Source organism: Engraulis encrasicolus, unplaced genomic scaffold (assembly GCF_034702125.1).
Source record: "Engraulis encrasicolus isolate BLACKSEA-1 unplaced genomic scaffold, IST_EnEncr_1.0 scaffold_27_np1212, whole genome shotgun sequence".
In the NCBI taxonomy this organism is placed as follows: Eukaryota; Metazoa; Chordata; class Actinopteri; order Clupeiformes; family Engraulidae; genus Engraulis; species Engraulis encrasicolus.
The window spans coordinates 1,010,217-1,028,021 of record NW_026945566.1 but is presented as its reverse complement, the minus strand read 5'-3'; the positions used below and the strand labels follow the sequence as shown (position 1 = coordinate 1,028,021).

General features: G+C 44.6%; 2 protein-coding genes across 2 annotated transcripts in view; one reads left to right on the top strand and one right to left on the bottom strand.

The window, feature by feature from the left end:
- Positions 1-260: 260 nt before the first annotated feature.
- On the bottom strand, positions 261-11,977 carry cep44 (centrosomal protein 44). The gene is made up of 10 exons (XM_063192938.1): positions 11,785-11,977; positions 10,085-10,232; positions 6,051-6,188; positions 5,584-5,694; positions 3,263-3,436; positions 2,539-2,748; positions 2,239-2,305; positions 2,036-2,142; positions 1,463-1,500; positions 261-1,350 (listed from the first exon to the last, which is right to left on the bottom strand). Exons 1-10 carry the CDS (start codon positions 11,874-11,876, stop codon positions 1,302-1,304), a joined length of 1,134 nt encoding a protein of 377 aa, XP_063049008.1. The 5' UTR covers positions 11,877-11,977; the 3' UTR covers positions 261-1,301.
- Positions 11,978-12,647: 670 nt separating this feature from the next.
- fbxo8 (F-box protein 8) overlaps positions 12,648-17,805 on the top strand; it is a 13,317-nt gene continuing 8,159 nt past the window's right edge. Inside the window, exons 1-2 of the mRNA XM_063192933.1 lie at positions 12,648-12,888; positions 15,439-15,799. Of these exons, the coding sequence (XP_063049003.1) occupies positions 15,447-15,799 (353 nt within the window). The 5' untranslated portion in view covers positions 12,648-12,888; positions 15,439-15,446. The remainder of the gene's footprint in view (positions 12,889-15,438; positions 15,800-17,805) is intronic.

Sequence of the window (17,805 nt, the reverse complement as noted above, 5' to 3'; positions counted from 1 at the left end):
GTATCGGGGTCAAAAAATGGTATCGGTGCAACACTACTGTACAGCTGCAGCACCTTCTTGGCTTTGTTTGTACTCACTAATACCCGTCACTCACCATCCACAACCTGGCCTGACCTCACCTTAGTTTCTGATGTCCAAACAATTCCTAATGGATTCTAGATATATGAGTCAGTACACACATTTGTTTTTCTACTGTCATGACCAAAGGTCACAGCATATGTGCACACAAAGAACACTATTAAATATCATTTACAGAATAATCATTTATGAATAATCATTTATTTCATCAGTATGTGTGTATGAAACACAAACAAACCATTTTCATTATATTAATAAATACATTCACTCACGGCTGCAAAACAAACCAAAACCCTGTCACCTCATATCAGGAAAAGCAACAGGGAGACCTGTTGTTGCAGACTATGGGATGACGCTGACCTCTAGAGGCCAATGCATGGTGTAGTTTCTGACCCAACAGGGCAACAAACTTTGAGTGAGGCTAAATCTCAAATGGCGCACTTGTGCACTTTAGTGTTCATGTTTCAGTGCGTATGCCGTATTAGTTACGCACTGAAACATAGTGCCCGAAGTGCACAAGTGCGCCATTTGAGATCCAGCCTGAGTCTGCCATTCTTTTTTATAAAGAGGAAAACTCTCAACTACCACACACACACTGGCCATTTTAGACTAAGACCAAAATGTTTTAAATAAAATGAAAGGGAAATACAGTAGCATGCAGGAGTTATTTTTCTGGTTAGGGCCATTTCCAACTCCTCCCTCAGCTAATGTGTGTACAAAGCTATACTTCTTGATTATGGGGAAAAAAACGTACCAAATCAAATGAGAAAAAAAATCATGAGCACATTCTTATTATCAAATTGGAGGGTCACAATCCCAGATAAAGTACAAATTAAAAATGTCCAAATGGCCCAACTAGATCAGTGGTTCCCAACCTTTTTCTTAAGGGACCCATGTTTTTACTATTGTAAGCTTTGGTGACCCAACCACGCGAGCGCCCGCACGAGACGGAGTCACAAGATGCCCTCCGTTTCCTGCGAAAACGTATTTTAGTTATTTTATTCCTCAATTCGTCTTTGGTCAAATATAGAATAAATGTCTAATGTAGCACTTACAATTTGTTGCGTCTATGCATTTATTAGTTAAATGCTTTGTCTTTTATTCAACATGGGCTATATATATTTAAAACGAAACCCCTTAAAATCAAGAGGGCTCTGCGACCCCCTGTGGATCTTTGGCGACCCATAAGGGGGGTCCCAACCCATAGGTTGGGAACCACTGAACTAGATTGATGGTTCAACACTTTGCAAAAGGCTTGACGTGTCTTTCATCCTGTAAGAAAGAGAGAAGGGAATGTTTGTCAGCTCTTTCTCCACTTACTGTATGAATTGCTGATGACAGTAGTATGCTGAAGTCTGCAATGATTGAACTGCCCTGTACTTACATGTTAGCTATTCTTTCTAGGCGATCCTTCATATTTTCCTAGGGTGAGACAGGGAACAGTGAATATGAAGCAAATAACACGAACCAACAAAAAACTTTTCACCCAGTGTAAATCGAGTCTGATGGACAGATTATAATGGAAGTCACCAAGGACTGCACGCAGATTATGGGTCCGTTCCAATATGCGACCTTGCTTCCTCCACTTGTGCTTGTGGCCTCGCCCCGCCTCCTGGCCCCTCCTCCGTGGAGAAAACAATAAAGTTTCCCAGCTGTCAGCCTAGACACAACAACTTTTGGGGGACTGTTTTTCATTCACCATCCCAATCTCAAATGAGAGAAAGTCTTCACAATTGAGCTTTTGCAATATATTGAAATATAATGCTGTTGTCAGTGATGTCATCATGACATATTACTTCCTGGTACGAGGCCCCAAGCACAAGTGGAGGAAGCAAGGTTGCATATTGGAATGCACTCCAGATGTGCAAACGAGCCTGTGTAGTCCCTGCACTGCCCCCTGGTGTTACAATGCTGTAAGTGTCTTGTGCCTGAATAAAGCACTGTGTTGGAAACATACCTGGGCTTGTTGAGGGGGAGACTGAGAAGAAGAGCGTGTGCCGGTGGACAAGGACTGAGGGGGGCTGGGCGATTTCCAATTGGATCCTTTCCTCACGTCCTCCTCTGCTGATGTTACATAACAGATCACAGGGTGAAGGTTTTTCATTTTGTCATTATGAACATTGTTTCATTTCAATGTTCAATTCATTTTTTTTTACGTACGAGTGATTTTGGCAGAGAGGTTGTCCAGGCTCGGGATCTTGTCAATATCCATTGTCACCGGGCTCTTCTGTGACATACACACACACTTGCGCGCGCGCGCACGCACGCACGCACGCACGCACGCACACACACACACACACACACACACACACACACACACACACACACACACACACACACACACACACACACACACACACAAATTTAAAAACCCATTCCCGGCCATGTGGATACTGAGTAATGTTCATAAACCGTCATGATGAAGCCACATCCATCCATCCATGAGCGGCAGTGTCTCACCTGTGCTTCACTGAGGGCGAGCTTGGTCTCCAGCAGCAGCACTCTGCTCTCCAGGTTCTCCCACTGGCTCTGCTCCAGCACGATCTTGCCCGCCATGGACCGCTCCAGGCTCTGCAGACGATCCTCCAGCAATACCATCTGGCCCAGCCTCCGCTCGCAGCACTGCAGCTGGGCCTCCATGGCCTGCAGCCGCGCCACCACAGCCGCGGGCTACAGAGGATGGTAACACACACACACACACATTCACGCGCACGCACACACACACACACACACACACACACACACACACACACACACACACACACACACACACACACACACACACACACACACACACACACACGCGTGTGAAATCACCAACTTGATTTCTGATATACATATGGGGATATGAGTGCTAATGAGTGGTCTAACGGTGAAAGACACAGAGAGAGACTGATTGGGCAGACAAGTGCTTATGTGTGGTCTAACAGGCCCGTTAGAGAGGACAGATATATAAACGCTTTAATTACCAGACTAATGGTACACTACAAGGGTATGTGCAATCATGTGCATGTTATCTTCTTTTTACACCTCTAATTACACCATAATCCCTCCGAAAATATACTGGAGAGAAAGTGAATACTTGACCATAAGTTATATTTTTGGGGCTATTTGACAGTAGGTTATATTTTTGGGGGGCTATTTGATCCTCATTAATGGTATCGGCAATGGCAGTAGTTCTTACCACAACTGCTGTAGGCTCCATCAGTTCCTCAGTCTGTCCTTTCTTATGCTCCTGCTCCTGCTCCTCAATGCCCACGTCTTCTTCTGCAGGCTCCTGTTCGTCCGATGACAGGCTGTACAGGGCAGGTGTGGCACTGGCCACGTGTCTCTCCACCAGCGGACAGCTCTGCTGCACCTGTGAAACACAGGAGGTTAGATCATTACATTACATTACACTTAGCTGACGCTTTTATTTATCCAAAGCGACTTACAGGTATTTTAGGTACACTGTATTGGTTACAGACCCTGGAGCAGTGTGGGGTTAGGTGCCTTGCTCAAGGGCACTTCAGCCATGGATGAAGGTGCAGGTAGAGGTGGGATTCGAACCTGCAACCCTCTGATCTGAAGACCAGCGCTCTAACCATTGAGCCATGAGTTAACTCAGGGGTTCCCAAACTTCATCCTGCCAAGGTCCCCCATGTACCGGTAGATTCCAGCCAAGCCCCCCCTTACATGGGTCGTATCACACTATTTTTCTGTACACCCCTTTTCACAACCATAGTCCATGTCTGAGTGTCAGTGCCCCATTAGGATACAGTACGTGTATATAAAATGACAATTGTAGTAGATATGATCAGAGATAAAATCGATTAATATAAGGGAGTTCGTAACTAATAGGAATGTTGTTTAGCTCATATTTGTGTTTAGTTTGGTGCGCATGAATTATTCACAATTTATTTTGTTTTGCCGTAGACCCCCTAGCACCCCCTCATGGCCCCCCAGGGGTCCCCGGCCCCCCACTTTGAAAACCACTGAGTTAACTCACCAGGCAGAGTTTCACCCAGGACTTTATTGCTGAGGCAGCCACCTTCACAACAAATATCTACCTACAATATGAAAATGTCATTAAACACTGCACACTGGATACTGTTATTTTTTTTTTCTATTTATATTTTTGTAGCGAACAACACATTTCGCCCCAGTGTGTCTTCAGGTTCGCCCCCACGGGGGTTGGTAAAGAGCAAACCTGAGAACACACAGGGCGAACCGAGTTGTTCGCTCCGAAAAATAGAGAAAAAAAGAAGTGTATCCAGTATGCGCGTTTAACTAACTTTTCATATTGACAAAGTTTTCCTGCCTTACACCGGCACGTGTACAACTGAAGGGTTGTGCACAAGGACCTCCATGTACTTGAAATAGGGATGCAAATTATCGATTAATTAATTAATCATTAGTTGATAGTCTTATCGATCGACTTACGAATCTCAATGTTTCTCGACAAAAAACCTACTAAATCTAAAAAATGTAATTAAAAATTTAGATAATATACCACTATTTAATTAATTCTATTTCAATTCTTTAATCCAAAGGTGATTTAAATATTCCCACTATTCACACCCCTCTTCACACACACCCTTCACATGTCTCTGATACCGGTCAACCCCCCCCTACCACCTTGCATAACAAACATTTACGGGAAACACTGCCCTGCTATTCCACTATACAGGAAGACTACTGTACCTGCCCAGTAGGGGTGGTACGGTTCACAAAATTCACGGTTCGGTTCATATCGCGGTGTCAAGGTCACGGTTTTCGGTTCTCTACGGTTCTTTTTTTTTAGTTCATGATAAGTGGTGCACTGGCTAATAGAATCGGACTTATCACTAAATATCCTATATGGTTTGTATAGGCTTATAATGTGAAAATGGTGTGATTTTAATTGTGTCATCCTCTGATTTGGTCTTATACGCTAATGTTTTATAATCAGAGAGACTGGATAAGATACTCCTAGAATCTCTGTTTAAAATATTTTTCTGGGCAGTACATGAATTGCGGTTTGCGATGGATTGCACGGTTCGGTTCGGTATGTGTGTGAATTGTACGGTTTCAGTTTTCGGTGCGGTTTGTGCCATCCCTACTGCCCAGGTGTAACAACATTCTCACTAACACCTTCACTCTGAGGTACAGACTCACAACACATTAAGACACCACAGCATTTATAAGCCATTGAGGATGTGGTCCTGTATTTGTGTTTGACTGTATGTGTGTGTTAAGATGTGTATGTCTTATTCTCTTATTTATTTACTACTTATTTTTAAACTATTTACTGCTGATTGATGGAGACTGGGACTGCAAACTTAATTGACCACTGATGGAATGAATAAAGTTTTCTGAATCTGAATCTTTCATTTCCCACCAGCATCCACTGAACTCCAGCACGGTTGTGCATTATTATTCATAACACTGACTGCATGGGCAGGGTACAGCACATTCCGACTGGAAAAATGAAGTCATTTGGGAATCTGAACTTTGCTCGGGTCCTGATGCAAGTGAGTGACTTACCACTGGGGCTGCAGGCGTGTACTCGTGGATTTCGGAGGGGGAGAGATCCCTGCCTCCACTTCCAGGAGGGAAGGGCCGGTAGCATGTCCTCCGTGGGGGAAGACTGGAAGACTGCCAAATACATTGAAGAAGAGAAGATATTGAATTATACAGTACTCCACTGCATGGTATGCAGGTCTTCAGATAAGCATGTCATCATTTTAATTTCTATTTTAAACACTCTTGAAAAACTTGGAATCAAGCATACCAGTATGCAAAACTGTTTTCAATCATTCTTAAAATATCAGACCAAATTGATCAAATTACACTACTCCAGTTATTTACAGCTGTCCAGCTCTTTAAATACCGGTACTCATACTTTAACTCATTTGTTACTCCTTAAATGCTCACTTGCTATTTGTTTTTTGTTTTTTAATGTGTTCGCTGTTTTGATAAATGGCGGTGATCACAATCTCCTCCTGGAATACCTTAGAAAGCTCTTTGTGCTTCTGAATGGCAAAGTTGATGATGTCACACACCAGCCTGACCTTCTTGTCAGCAAAGCGGAGCTGGAGAAACTGCTCTTTGGTCAACTGGGGCTTGTAATTGAAGAGGTCTCGCAAAACCTGCCGCCAAAAGTCAACACGGGTTAGCTTGAGGACAGCAGCGTTCCCACTGTCTGCATTGATGGCTGGGTTGTAGCTAGATCATGATGCGGACACAAGCAAAGCATTCACCACACGGCTGATAAAAGTTTTGCCCCTCCCTATAGAAAACTTAAGTCCTGCCCCTGCCGCCCGTGGCCTAACGGTAGGGCACTGGGTTACTATGCTGACGACCTGGGTTCGATTCTGGCCTGGGTCATTTGCAAATCCTTCCCCGTCTCTCTCTCTCTCTCTTTCTCTCTCTCTCTCTCTCTCTCTCTCTCTCTCTCTCTCTCTCTCTCTCTCTCTCTCTCTTTCTCTCTCTCTCTCTCCCCATTCATTTCCCGTCTCTCCTACACCGTCCTATTAGAAATAAAGACAAGAAAGCCCTAAAAAAATATATATATATTTTTTAAAAAGGTTCAGTTCTACAAAGGCACATCGACATGACAAACCCACACTGTACCCAAAGTCTGTACTCCAGACCTTGGCAAGCAGCCTTGAAGCCCAGCCGAGCAAATGTGAGAAGAAGTGTAATCGCAGGAAGGAATTTAATAGGAACAATCCTCCATGATTCACTCAGAGCCATGGCCCGCTTCCAGCTGTGGGCTGTGCGAGATGGAAAGGTATGATAGTGCTGCTAACTGTTCCTTTCCTGTTACACTGGCTCTAATTTATAGCAAATGCGTGTGTGCCTCTCCACGGCTCCACATCCTCGCGGTGGGCACAGAGTGAGGAACACCCCAGTCCACTGACCACACTTCACCCCGCCGGATGCCTCAGTGGCTGGGAACAGGCCAATCATAAACCCCATTCTCATTTCAGAGGGGAAAACAGTGTAGAAAGAGTGGCAAGGAATGGAGAGACAATGAGAGGAGAGGAGAGGAGAGGAGAGGAGAAGAGAGGAGAAGAGAGGAGAGGAGAAGAGAGGAGAAGAGAGGAGAGGAGAGGAGAGGAGAGGAGAGGAGAGAAAACGAAAGAGTGTGTGAATATGGAGAGCATATGGATGATGGGATCTGTTGATAATCATGGAAGAGCAGACTAACTTGAAAGACTGATGGAGCACAGGCCACATCGGAATAGCACAATAGCACATTTCTGCATAAAACCGCACAAAAAGAAATGCGACATAATCTGTTTTGGAAGAAGGCAGATCCAATTAAGTAGACCTATCGACTTCCAAAAAAGTGTTTAATATACAACAAAAGTCAACTAGATAGTTCTGGGATTGGCATTCTGTTTAACAGCAATGGGCTCAATTTTGGCTCAATTCCAGTGATGTCATGTGTTCTACAGGCTGCTGACGTGGCGGTCTTGTCTGAGCTGCGCATGCGTGTGTGTGTGCGTGCGTGCATGTGCGCGCGTATGTGTGTGTGTGTTTGTGTGTGTGTGTGTGTGTGTTTGTGTGTGTGTGTGTGTGGTGGGGGGTGCATTGTTTAAACTTGATAATGTATTTGAATGGCTCCTGACTTTCGGCCGAACATACGAGTAAGGCCCGAGGGACGGCATGCGACGAGACATGTGAGGACTTGGACCCACATGAAAAGCCCGTCGTTTCCAGCACTTTCAGCTCTCATCTTCCCTTTCTTCTTCAAGCACCGCAGGAAATGGGAGTCTAACATGGTAATTACTCAAGGACACGGGGTGAGTGCTGGGGTGGAAGAGTGAGCACACGTGTGTCGTTTTGTTGCTCGTGTGGCAGGAGGACAGTGAGGCAAGAGCATGGAAACTGTATATCAGTGGCTCTCAAACTTTTTGTGTGAAGTACCACCTGAGAAAATGTTGAGCTCTCCGAGTACCACCTTCACAACCAACATTAGAATATCGCAGTAAAGGCCTTCCATATTCACTTTTGCCAGTCAATACAGGAGAGGTTCATAATGGCATCAACAGCTACGGTCACATTCAGTGCAAGTTTGTTTGCCTAGTATTATTCAGCATTATGTTTTCAGATTAATACAATTGAATATTACAAAATGTGAGACCAGAGACATTTTCAACTGCAACAACTTGATCAGCCTTCAAATCAATGCACAAAAATTTCATTCTTCCAAGTACCACCAGAGATGTCTCCAATGTTCTTCCAAGTACCACCAGTGGTACGCGTACCACAGTTTGAACACCACTGCTGTATATGAAGTGTGAGAGTGAGAATGGAGGGAGCGAGGGAGGGAGCACAACAACACATGTGTACTCTATCAGCAGCTCCCTCCCTCGCTCTCTGAATGCTGCAGCACAGGTCAGAACACTGAAACTAGGAAACACGTTTAGGACAGAGCTTCTCAAACACTCACATTTACATTCGCTCACGCACGCACGCACAAACACACACGCATGCATGCATGCATGTGCACTGCACACACCCATGAACATTCACAGAGAGTGAGAGTGAGAGAGTGAGAGAGAGAGAGAGAGAGAAAGAGAGAGAGAGAGAGAGAGAGAGAGAGAGAGAGAGAGAGAGAGAGAGAGAGAGAGAAAGAGAGAGAGAGAAAGAGAGAGAGAGAGAGAGAGAGAGAGAGAGAGAGAGAGAGATACACATACAACATGTACAGAGCTAGAATGCTCAGAATTACGCAACACATGTTTCATCAGAGACACTCCAACACGGGATGACTGTGGCTTGTTTGAGCCTAATCTTGAAGAAAGGATCGTACGTGATACTAAATTTTACCGACTCCCCGTGCCAGTTCTAATTGAAGATGAGTGCATTCTAAATGGAGCGGTCGCACAGAGGCGAGAGCTGCCCTCACAGGACCTTGCTGAAAGGAACGGGAGGAGGCTCAGAGACCCGCACTTCCCTCCCCCTACAGTGAACACAACTGGAAGCATTTTGCCATATTGAAGCATTAACATGGTTGAGGGCTGAGGCGGGTTTGAAGGGAGTCCCTGCATTTTTTGGGGGGAGGGAGGGAAGTTGTGTGTGTGTGTGCGTGTGTGTGTGTGTGCGTGTGTGTGTGCGTGTGTGCGGGTGTGTGCTTTCTGCGTCTTATTTCAGGGAACACATGGCATCCATGGCAGAGAGCCTAGGAAATCCCTGTCCCCAGGCAGCCCAAAAAACAAAATTAGACATGAATCATAAAGCATGTGGCTTGCCAACATGGAAGTGGGGGGGCAAGAAGGAGGGAGGGGGTGGTGTGGGGGGTGGTGTTGGTGGTGGTGGTGGTGGGGGGGAGCAAGAAGGAGGGAGGGGGTGGTGTTGGTGGGGGGCGGGGGGGCACGGGGAGACATCTCTTGTAGGGATGCACCGATACCGATACTGGTATCGGCTCCCGATACTGCTCATTATACTCGTACTCGTACTCGTCAAGCACTTGCCGATACCAGCTACGAGTACTACTATTACTCAAAACAATGCAAAATCTTGTCATGTTCTGTGGACTTGAAATCAGCATGGAAAAAAGTACCAACTCATACATTTACTAACATTTAAATCTACATGGAAATGGACAATAAAAATATCACAGATGGAAAAAACAAGGCCATGTATTTATTTTCATTGTATTTTGGTGGTAAAAGGTATCGGTATCGGTACTCTGTATCGGCAAGTACACACATTAATGTACTCGTACTTGTATCGGTTTTCAAAAAAGTGGTATTGGTGCATCCCTAATCTCTTGTGGGGACATCTCTAATAAGGAGGTGAATAAAGAAATAAAGGCTAACATGGTGGACGGTGCCATGGAATACACAACACAGACATTCATCATGTCACAGCAAAATATTATTAAAGATGTGTGGAAGAAACATCTTTCCACTCATCCCTTGACAGTCTAATGCTCTCCAAACTGACTTGGCAAAACAAGGGAATATAACAGATGTCTCCTCGGTTCTTCAAACACTGTTAGCACAACTCTCACATGAATGCAAAAAGGATTTACCTTATACACACTCTCCACAAAGCGCAGGTTACTGGCTCCATTGAGCTCGACTGAGAAGGCCATGATGTGTTCGGCCACGTAGGGCGAGTAGGAGATGAGAGCATGGCTTACGATGGGCAGGAAGCAGGAGGGGTCACCGAGGGCCAACCTGGCAACAGAGAACGCTGATTACATCACCATGCTTGAAACAAACAAGCAGGTTTATATCAATTATTTATTTATTAAGTCCACCAAGGAGGTTGTAAGCATTCAGACGCGTTGGTTTGTCTGTTTGTTTGTTTGTCTGTCTGATTGTTAGCAGGATAACTCAAAAAAGTTATGAACCTATTTGGATGAAACTTTGTGTCGTTTCTTGAAATGACAAAAGGAACACATTTTGGTGGTGATCCAGATCCAGGAATGCTTTGAAGATTCTCCACCATTGTGGGATAGGCCGAATTTTGACATTCCAGTTTCTAACTCCACAAAAACAAGGCAGAAAGACTTGGGAGGGAAAAATAGGGTAACATAGTCAAATGTTCTACCAAACAGCTTCCTTGGCGGAGGTCCGAGTGCATTTCTAGTTTTAAATAAGATTATTGGTTACACCAATAGACTCAAAGAGGACATCAGAGGGAGGCAGGAGACAGAAAGCAGCACAGTCTGATTGACATGTCACGCATGCCGTGAGACAGACATATTAAGTCATCTCTCTGGATCATCTTCCGTAAATTTAGGCCAAATGCATCTCAGCCCTCGATAGCAGCACACAACGTTTGATGCTTTTTGTCCACTCCTCAGATCACAGCACTCGCAAGGCAGCATGTGAAGCCTTCGGCTTGGGCCCTATCAGGGGACCGGTACTGGTTAGCATAAAGCCAGTTTACAAAACATTGCTGCGCTGGAGGGGGCTAGGGCCAGCTCTCTGCTCACCCTACTTCAAACACATATGTGGGACAAAGGACTGTTGCTGGGGCCCACGCCAAAATATTTGTGCAATTCAAGATGTTTGGCTCCATCAGGAAAGACATGCCCACTGTGCACTCCATACTTGCTTGACTGCATGTGAGCATGCATTATAAAAGGACCATGCACTTGATTGTGGGACACAAGAGGGCTTAGCAATCCCCAGCAATGTTTTCCATTTGTTATTAATTGTGGCTTTTTGTGACGATATGGGACACACATGCAACTCTCAAGGGACAGGGCACACAAGGGCAGCAAATCTGTTGCAGAAGCCTTTGCAACAACATTAGCAATTAGTTAGACTTCTTTCACAATAAGCAATTCCTCACAAATTCAGTCAATATAAAGCCTAACTGTCACAGGGTTGATTGATGTCTGACAAACATGGCCTCAGCAGATTTTTCTTTTTGATTCCCACATCCTTTGTGAAAATGGGACCATCACTGGACACTACAATCATATGCAATAGTCAACAGTAGCCTATGTTGGTGGCGTGTGCTGATAGGCTAAGTTTAAAAGTACTTCAGACAAAAAGTTTTGAACTACCTTGGTGTGCCTTGTTTGCTATCGGAAATGAATATGAATGCATGACTGAATGAACATAAATACTACATAGATTAAAATAAATAAGGCAAACAAAGACAAAAAAAAACTCGTTTGGCCAGATTTGATGCGTGATAGATAACAAAGGACAGCTCTCTGCCAAACATTAATTGATAGGATAAAGACGGCGATTTAATTTCGTAGTTTCATACCCTTGATAGTTGACATCCCCCGGATATTTCAGGTTGCGCAGACAGGCTTCAAGTTTTCTCAAAGATGCCTTCAAATCACCTGTTGCTATCATTGTGTGCTAGTAGGGTAGGCCTATCCGAGTTTCTGACCCTTCTTAAATCGACACAGTGACTCTGTTGGAAGCCCGTCCTTAGCTGTAGAATTGGGATAACTTTACCTATTTACTGACTTAATTTAAGATAGCGTCCACGAAACAGATAGGCCTACTAGCATAGCCTTTCTACTCTATAAATCCTCTCTGCTACTAATCGCAGTGTTTGATGAGTTGCATGACAGCTCAAGCAAAGCCTGTAGTGGTTAATCGTGATGTCCTGAGGTGGAGATTGCTTGCCTAACGAGGAGATCTACAAATCGGTAAACGATTAATATCAAAGGATCAATGTTACTGTCAATTCTTCAAAAGTCTGACACCAGAAAAAGAAAGTCCTGACACAAACCACCGAATTTCTTGTACCATCATTTTGTTTTTACCGGGTGGCGTAACTGCTCTGGCTGTGATTGGTTGCTACGTGTGACATGAGGAAGTTGTCTGGTTGAAAATGTTCAGCACATTCATAGTTTTGGTAACCACAAATAAGCAATTTGTAGTAACTCGCATCAATTTTGGTTTTCGGCAGGAACATTCAACAGATTCATATTGGTTCAAAATGTAGTACAACGAAAATATACGCGATAGCAATCCCGTTGAATTCCAAAAGCGCTTGGAGAAAATAGCGCGCACCATGCACGGCTCGATTTACCCAGCATCGTGTGCGTCACTTCCACTATCAACAAAAAACGTCAACAGCAACTGCGTGGTGCGTGCGTGCGTGTAAACGAGAGGATAGGTCGTGGAAGGAGGAGTCGAGGAAGCTGAGTGACGAGGGGGGAGATTAGAGCTGCTGTGACACAACACAACACAGTGTCTTCACAAACTGTAAAGATATTGACGCCTTGGACACTGTATTCTGCCAGGATGACATCCCGTGGAGATCAATAAAGGATAGAGGACCATTCCTATAGACGTTGTTGTTACATTGGACAGGATTTCGTCGCGGCGGCGGTAGAATATTCCATAAACACAGGTGGGTGGTTCTCGTTGAGGAAATCAATCTACGCAAAACGCAGCAGCTGAATCGAAAATGACAGTTTGTTCAACCAATGGTAAACTCTAGAAGTCGGTCGTCTCCTTGTTTTACCGAATGGATGAATAGAGAGGCGGGTGTTGTGGGTCAAGCGACCGTGATGTGAACATCGCCGTCTAGAAGGTCCGCACAATCTAAAACTTCATTCACACAGTTGAAAACATGCATTGTTCTTTGCCTCGTAAAGAGGTTGACATGTGATTGCAATATGATAGAAATTACCAGGAAGGATCATCGTGCTCTAGTGCAATCAGGCGCCATATCAAATAACGTTAGGCTACTTTTTTTTAAACCCAACAGCAGATGTCAGCCTATGCCTTATTTGGTTAACATGCAAATTATGATGGGAACCCATGGACATAAATTACTAGTGTTGTTCATAGCATTTTTTTTGCTTTGCTACTCGCATCTTCACGTGTGTAGCAGAGTCAGGTAGGTTCAGCCCAGATGGTGCTGGACTCAGTATTCAGAGTGAAAACTTGTGATTTGCAATTTGCAGCATTCAGTCCTAAAGCTTACCGTAGGTCTACAACATAGCCTACGTTCCATTATGCTGTTTCCTTACTCCTTTACAACCCAGGGGTGAGTTTCTCAAAAGAGAAGTTGCTAACTACAGTAGCTACTTTGCTGTTTTCAATGCATTTTCCCATTGGCAACTACCGAAGTTGCTAACAGGCTAACAACTTCTCTTTTGAGAAACTCACCCCACACAGTAGCCTCTGAATGTTTCAGGATGTAGCATAAAAGTGATGCCCCCTCCATCATTAGGCCCCACAGTCCAGAATGTGTTCTGCTACCATAAAGCACAAGAACACTAATTAGAATAGTTCAGAGTCAGTTATCCAATACCAGCATTTTACAAGAGCTGAATAACTTGCTGAACTGCTTTCAGCACAGGCGGACTGTTGGTAATGTCACTTCACCTCAGTCTTGGCTCTGGCAGAGAATGTTGAATAACAAGTGAAACAGCATTTCACCCGAAGACATGTATAGGTACTGACCATGCCTTGCCATTGGTTTTGGATAGAAGTGTAGGGTGACCAGATTTTTGTAGTCTGAAACCGGGACACTTCGTGAGTGACTGAAGGACAATATTTGGCGGGAGGGTCTGAGGGTCCTCCCCCAGGAACATTTGTATTTTTTTAGATGCAATTTCCTGCATTCTGATCAATTTTAGAGGAAGGAATGACAAATCGCAACTGACTCCTTCAGACTTTCTATACAAGCACTGGCTGCCATTAACTGTGTCAGGTAAACATGTAATCTTTTCCATATATTTACCCTGATAGACATGGTGCAATGTAGTGGGTGGCCAAAACCAGGACATATTTGTGTCCCGTGAGGGTTTGCTCGGGACCTGGGACACACAACTCCAAACCGGGACTGTCCCGGTCAAACCGGGACGTCTGGTCACCCTATAGAAGTGTCAACTGTCAATTATCACTTTAATGTTAAATAGGGCCTTGGTGTATACACCTGTTTGCACACCAGTGCCATGGCCATTCTAACCAAATCTAGCCTTAGTTGCAAAAAGCAGACAGATCAAGGGCTCTGATATGGCAATACTAAAATTTATATTTGAGATATGTTCTGCACTGCAGTTAATAACAAAGGCAATATTTTTTTAAACTTATATCGCGCGGCCCAGTATCAAATAGTCCACGGACTGGTACCGGTTCGCGACCCGGTGGTTGGGGACCGCTGCTCTAGGGGAAAACAAAGGCATGCAACTGGGATGTGATCCCATACCAAGCCAGCTATGCATCAGACAAATAGCCATCCGTGCAGAGCAATAAATAACAAACAAACAAACAAACCCAAGCACTCAGAGACAGGACACACAGTAGTGTAACTGAGAGGATTAGTACCACTGAAAATAAAGCTGTAATCAGTCCCACCCTCTGCTGGCAATGAGTAGATGCAAAAATGGCAGCACACACATCTAAAAGAAGTAAATGGCTTATCCCTGTTATTGTCTGGTCAGATGAGGTATCAGTGTGCATTGGCTGGAAATGGGAGGTTAAGCAGCCGTGGCTTTAGCCGAAAGTGTTAGGCGATGCTCAGACACTGATGATTTTAGCAGCCAGGAGAACAGCTGCAGGGGGGGCACGTACAGTGTGGGAAGGTACTCACTCAGCAAGAGCAGATTAGTGTTTCCTGTCCACTTGCTCATGTAATACTTGACCGGCTGAAACTGTTACTGTAGAGGTGCCGAATTGAATGACAAAAGAACAAATCATGGCACAGAGGTGGTTAAGGTGAGAAAAGGGGGGGGGGGGTATGACTGTGGATGTTTTATATGTTTGTTTTTGTTGTTTCTTTTATAATGTATATAGTCTGGACCCTGAGTCTGTTGAATAAAGTTATATATGTCTGTTCAGATCACACTGTATTCGCCCAGACCATGAAATCATAAACACAATTTGTTCATTGCCAATTATTAAGCCAGTGTTCTAAATGACACTGTGGTCACTCTGTATGTCTGTGCAGATCTGCAGATGGGTCAGGCTCTGTGGAGGGTGGCAAGGAACCAGCAGCTGCAGCAAGACTTTGGTGAGCAGTACTACCTGCAGCAGGAGCAGCAGCGGGAGCGCATGGGGCGCCGGGTGCCACCCACGCAGGGCGAGCAGCTCGCCATGCGCCGCGGCACTCCGCACTGCCAGGTGCCCGGCGGCGACATCAGCCACCTGCTGCGCGTCCGCAAGGGCAAGGACGAGCAGGGCTTCATCGACCTGGAGATGCTGCCTCCAGAGCTCAGCATCACCATCCTGTCCTACCTGAACGCCACAGACCTCTGCTTGGCCTCCTGCGTGTGGCAGGACCTGGGCAACGACGAGTACCTGTGGCAAGGGTCAGTAGAGCTTATTCCATTCAATTCGGTTTATTATAGGGACCATGTACAATTAAAACATCAATGTCGCCATCAGAGATTCTTTAAATATAAAGATATGCCAACATAATAGGTTTCTATGGGCACCTAACGTGACCAGGTTCCGGTCTGCCTAAAGGGGCGTGTCATAATGCTCCTAGAATGAATAGAACAGTCCTTAGGTCTGGCTAAAGGGGGATTTCCCCCCCTCCCCCTTGCGATAGTAGAACCCGGAAACAATGGGCCAGCGGAACCTCTCTCTTATCTACTCTCTCTGTCGCCATTACATGCATTGTATCAGAGTTAGCCTTAGGATAATTTGCATCTGTAGTCCTTGACAGGCCATAAAACATTAAAATAAAATAAAATATTACAGTAAAGCCATACAGTAATGGTCTTCGCTCTCTCACTTTTAACCTGCAATGCTGCTGCAATAGGGCAGCCATGGCCTAGTGGTTAGAGAGTTAGTCTTTCAATCTAGGGGTTGCAGGTTCGAATCTCCCCTGACCTCTCCCTACATCTCCATCCATGGCTGAAGTGCCCTTGAGCAAGGCACCTAACCCCCACATTGCTCCAGGAACTGTGATCAATACCCTGACAAATAATAACTGTAAGTCGCTTTGAATGAATGAAAGCGTCAGCTTAATGTAATGTAATGCTGGATGTTGTGCCTTCATGTTTTTTGTGATGATGTACAGTCAGTAAAGCTTTGTGGTCACTTGGTCACTCCCATTTAAATGTGCTATCTCATCAATGTTGCAAAACTCTAAATGCTACACTACTCTGAAGCAACATACCCTCAAGGACATACAGTATTGAGCAGCATGCGATATGTGGGGAAATGCTAGTGGATATTCGGCACATTTTTTTCAACAATGAATGTTTGAGGAAAACGATATGTTAGTAGTGGCCTACGTCATCACATTGTATGAGCCTTAGTTGAAGTTTTGTTCCAAGTTTTGGGTTTGTACTAGACTGTTTATTTTGTGGCATATACTGTTGTTAGGATACAGCACCATGGGTTTTAATTAGTTAGATGCATGTGCATGTTGCGTAGACTGTGCTCCCATAGGAAGCAGTATAGTGTTGCATGTGTGAACCATATGAAGATGTACACATGGATCAAATGGTTATACTGTACCTCTATCCCCTATACTCATCATATACTTTCACAGACATCTCCTCATATAGAGACACATGAATACACACATGTTTACTGCAGGAGCACAAAGGAAGACAATGGATGTGAGCTCAGAGTGCGGTCCAGGCATTTTACAGGAGGGATGGCTATGGCATTGCAGTGCAAAACTGAAATGGCACATAGATTGCCAGTATTAGTCCATCCATTCAATAATGTGGTCATATATGACAGACAACACAATTTAAAAACAGAATAATTATTACTTAACTTTACCTAGACAACACATATTAGTCACACACACAGTCTTATCAACTTGAGCAAATGGCTAATGTGTACTTTCTTTAACTTACAGTAAGCTCGACTCATTATCTTGTTTACTCATTTGCGACGGTGCTATTAGCAATACGTGCAGGCCACGTGCATGTGTTTATGTTTACGCTTACGTTTACGCCTCTAGCAAGTTCAGACAGAGGTGAACAGAAAACAGGAAATGGAGGAGACTCAGCTCTAGAGTGCATCCCAATATGTGTCCTTGCCTCCTCCACTTGCCTCCTCCACTTGCTTCTCGTCATGATGACATCACTGACAACAGCATTATATTTCAATATCTTGCAAAAGCTCAAATGTAAAGTCTTTTTCTCATTTGCAATTGGGATGGTGAATGAAAAACAGTCCCTCAAAAGTTGTTGTGGCGAGGCTGACAGCTGGGAAACTTTATCGTTTTCTCCACGGAGGAGGGGCCAGGAGGCGGGACGAGGAGACAAGCACAAGTGGAGGAGGCAAGGTCATATATTGGGATGCACCCCTAGCGTCAGTGCTTTCTAATAAAGGGACATGCTACCTGCAT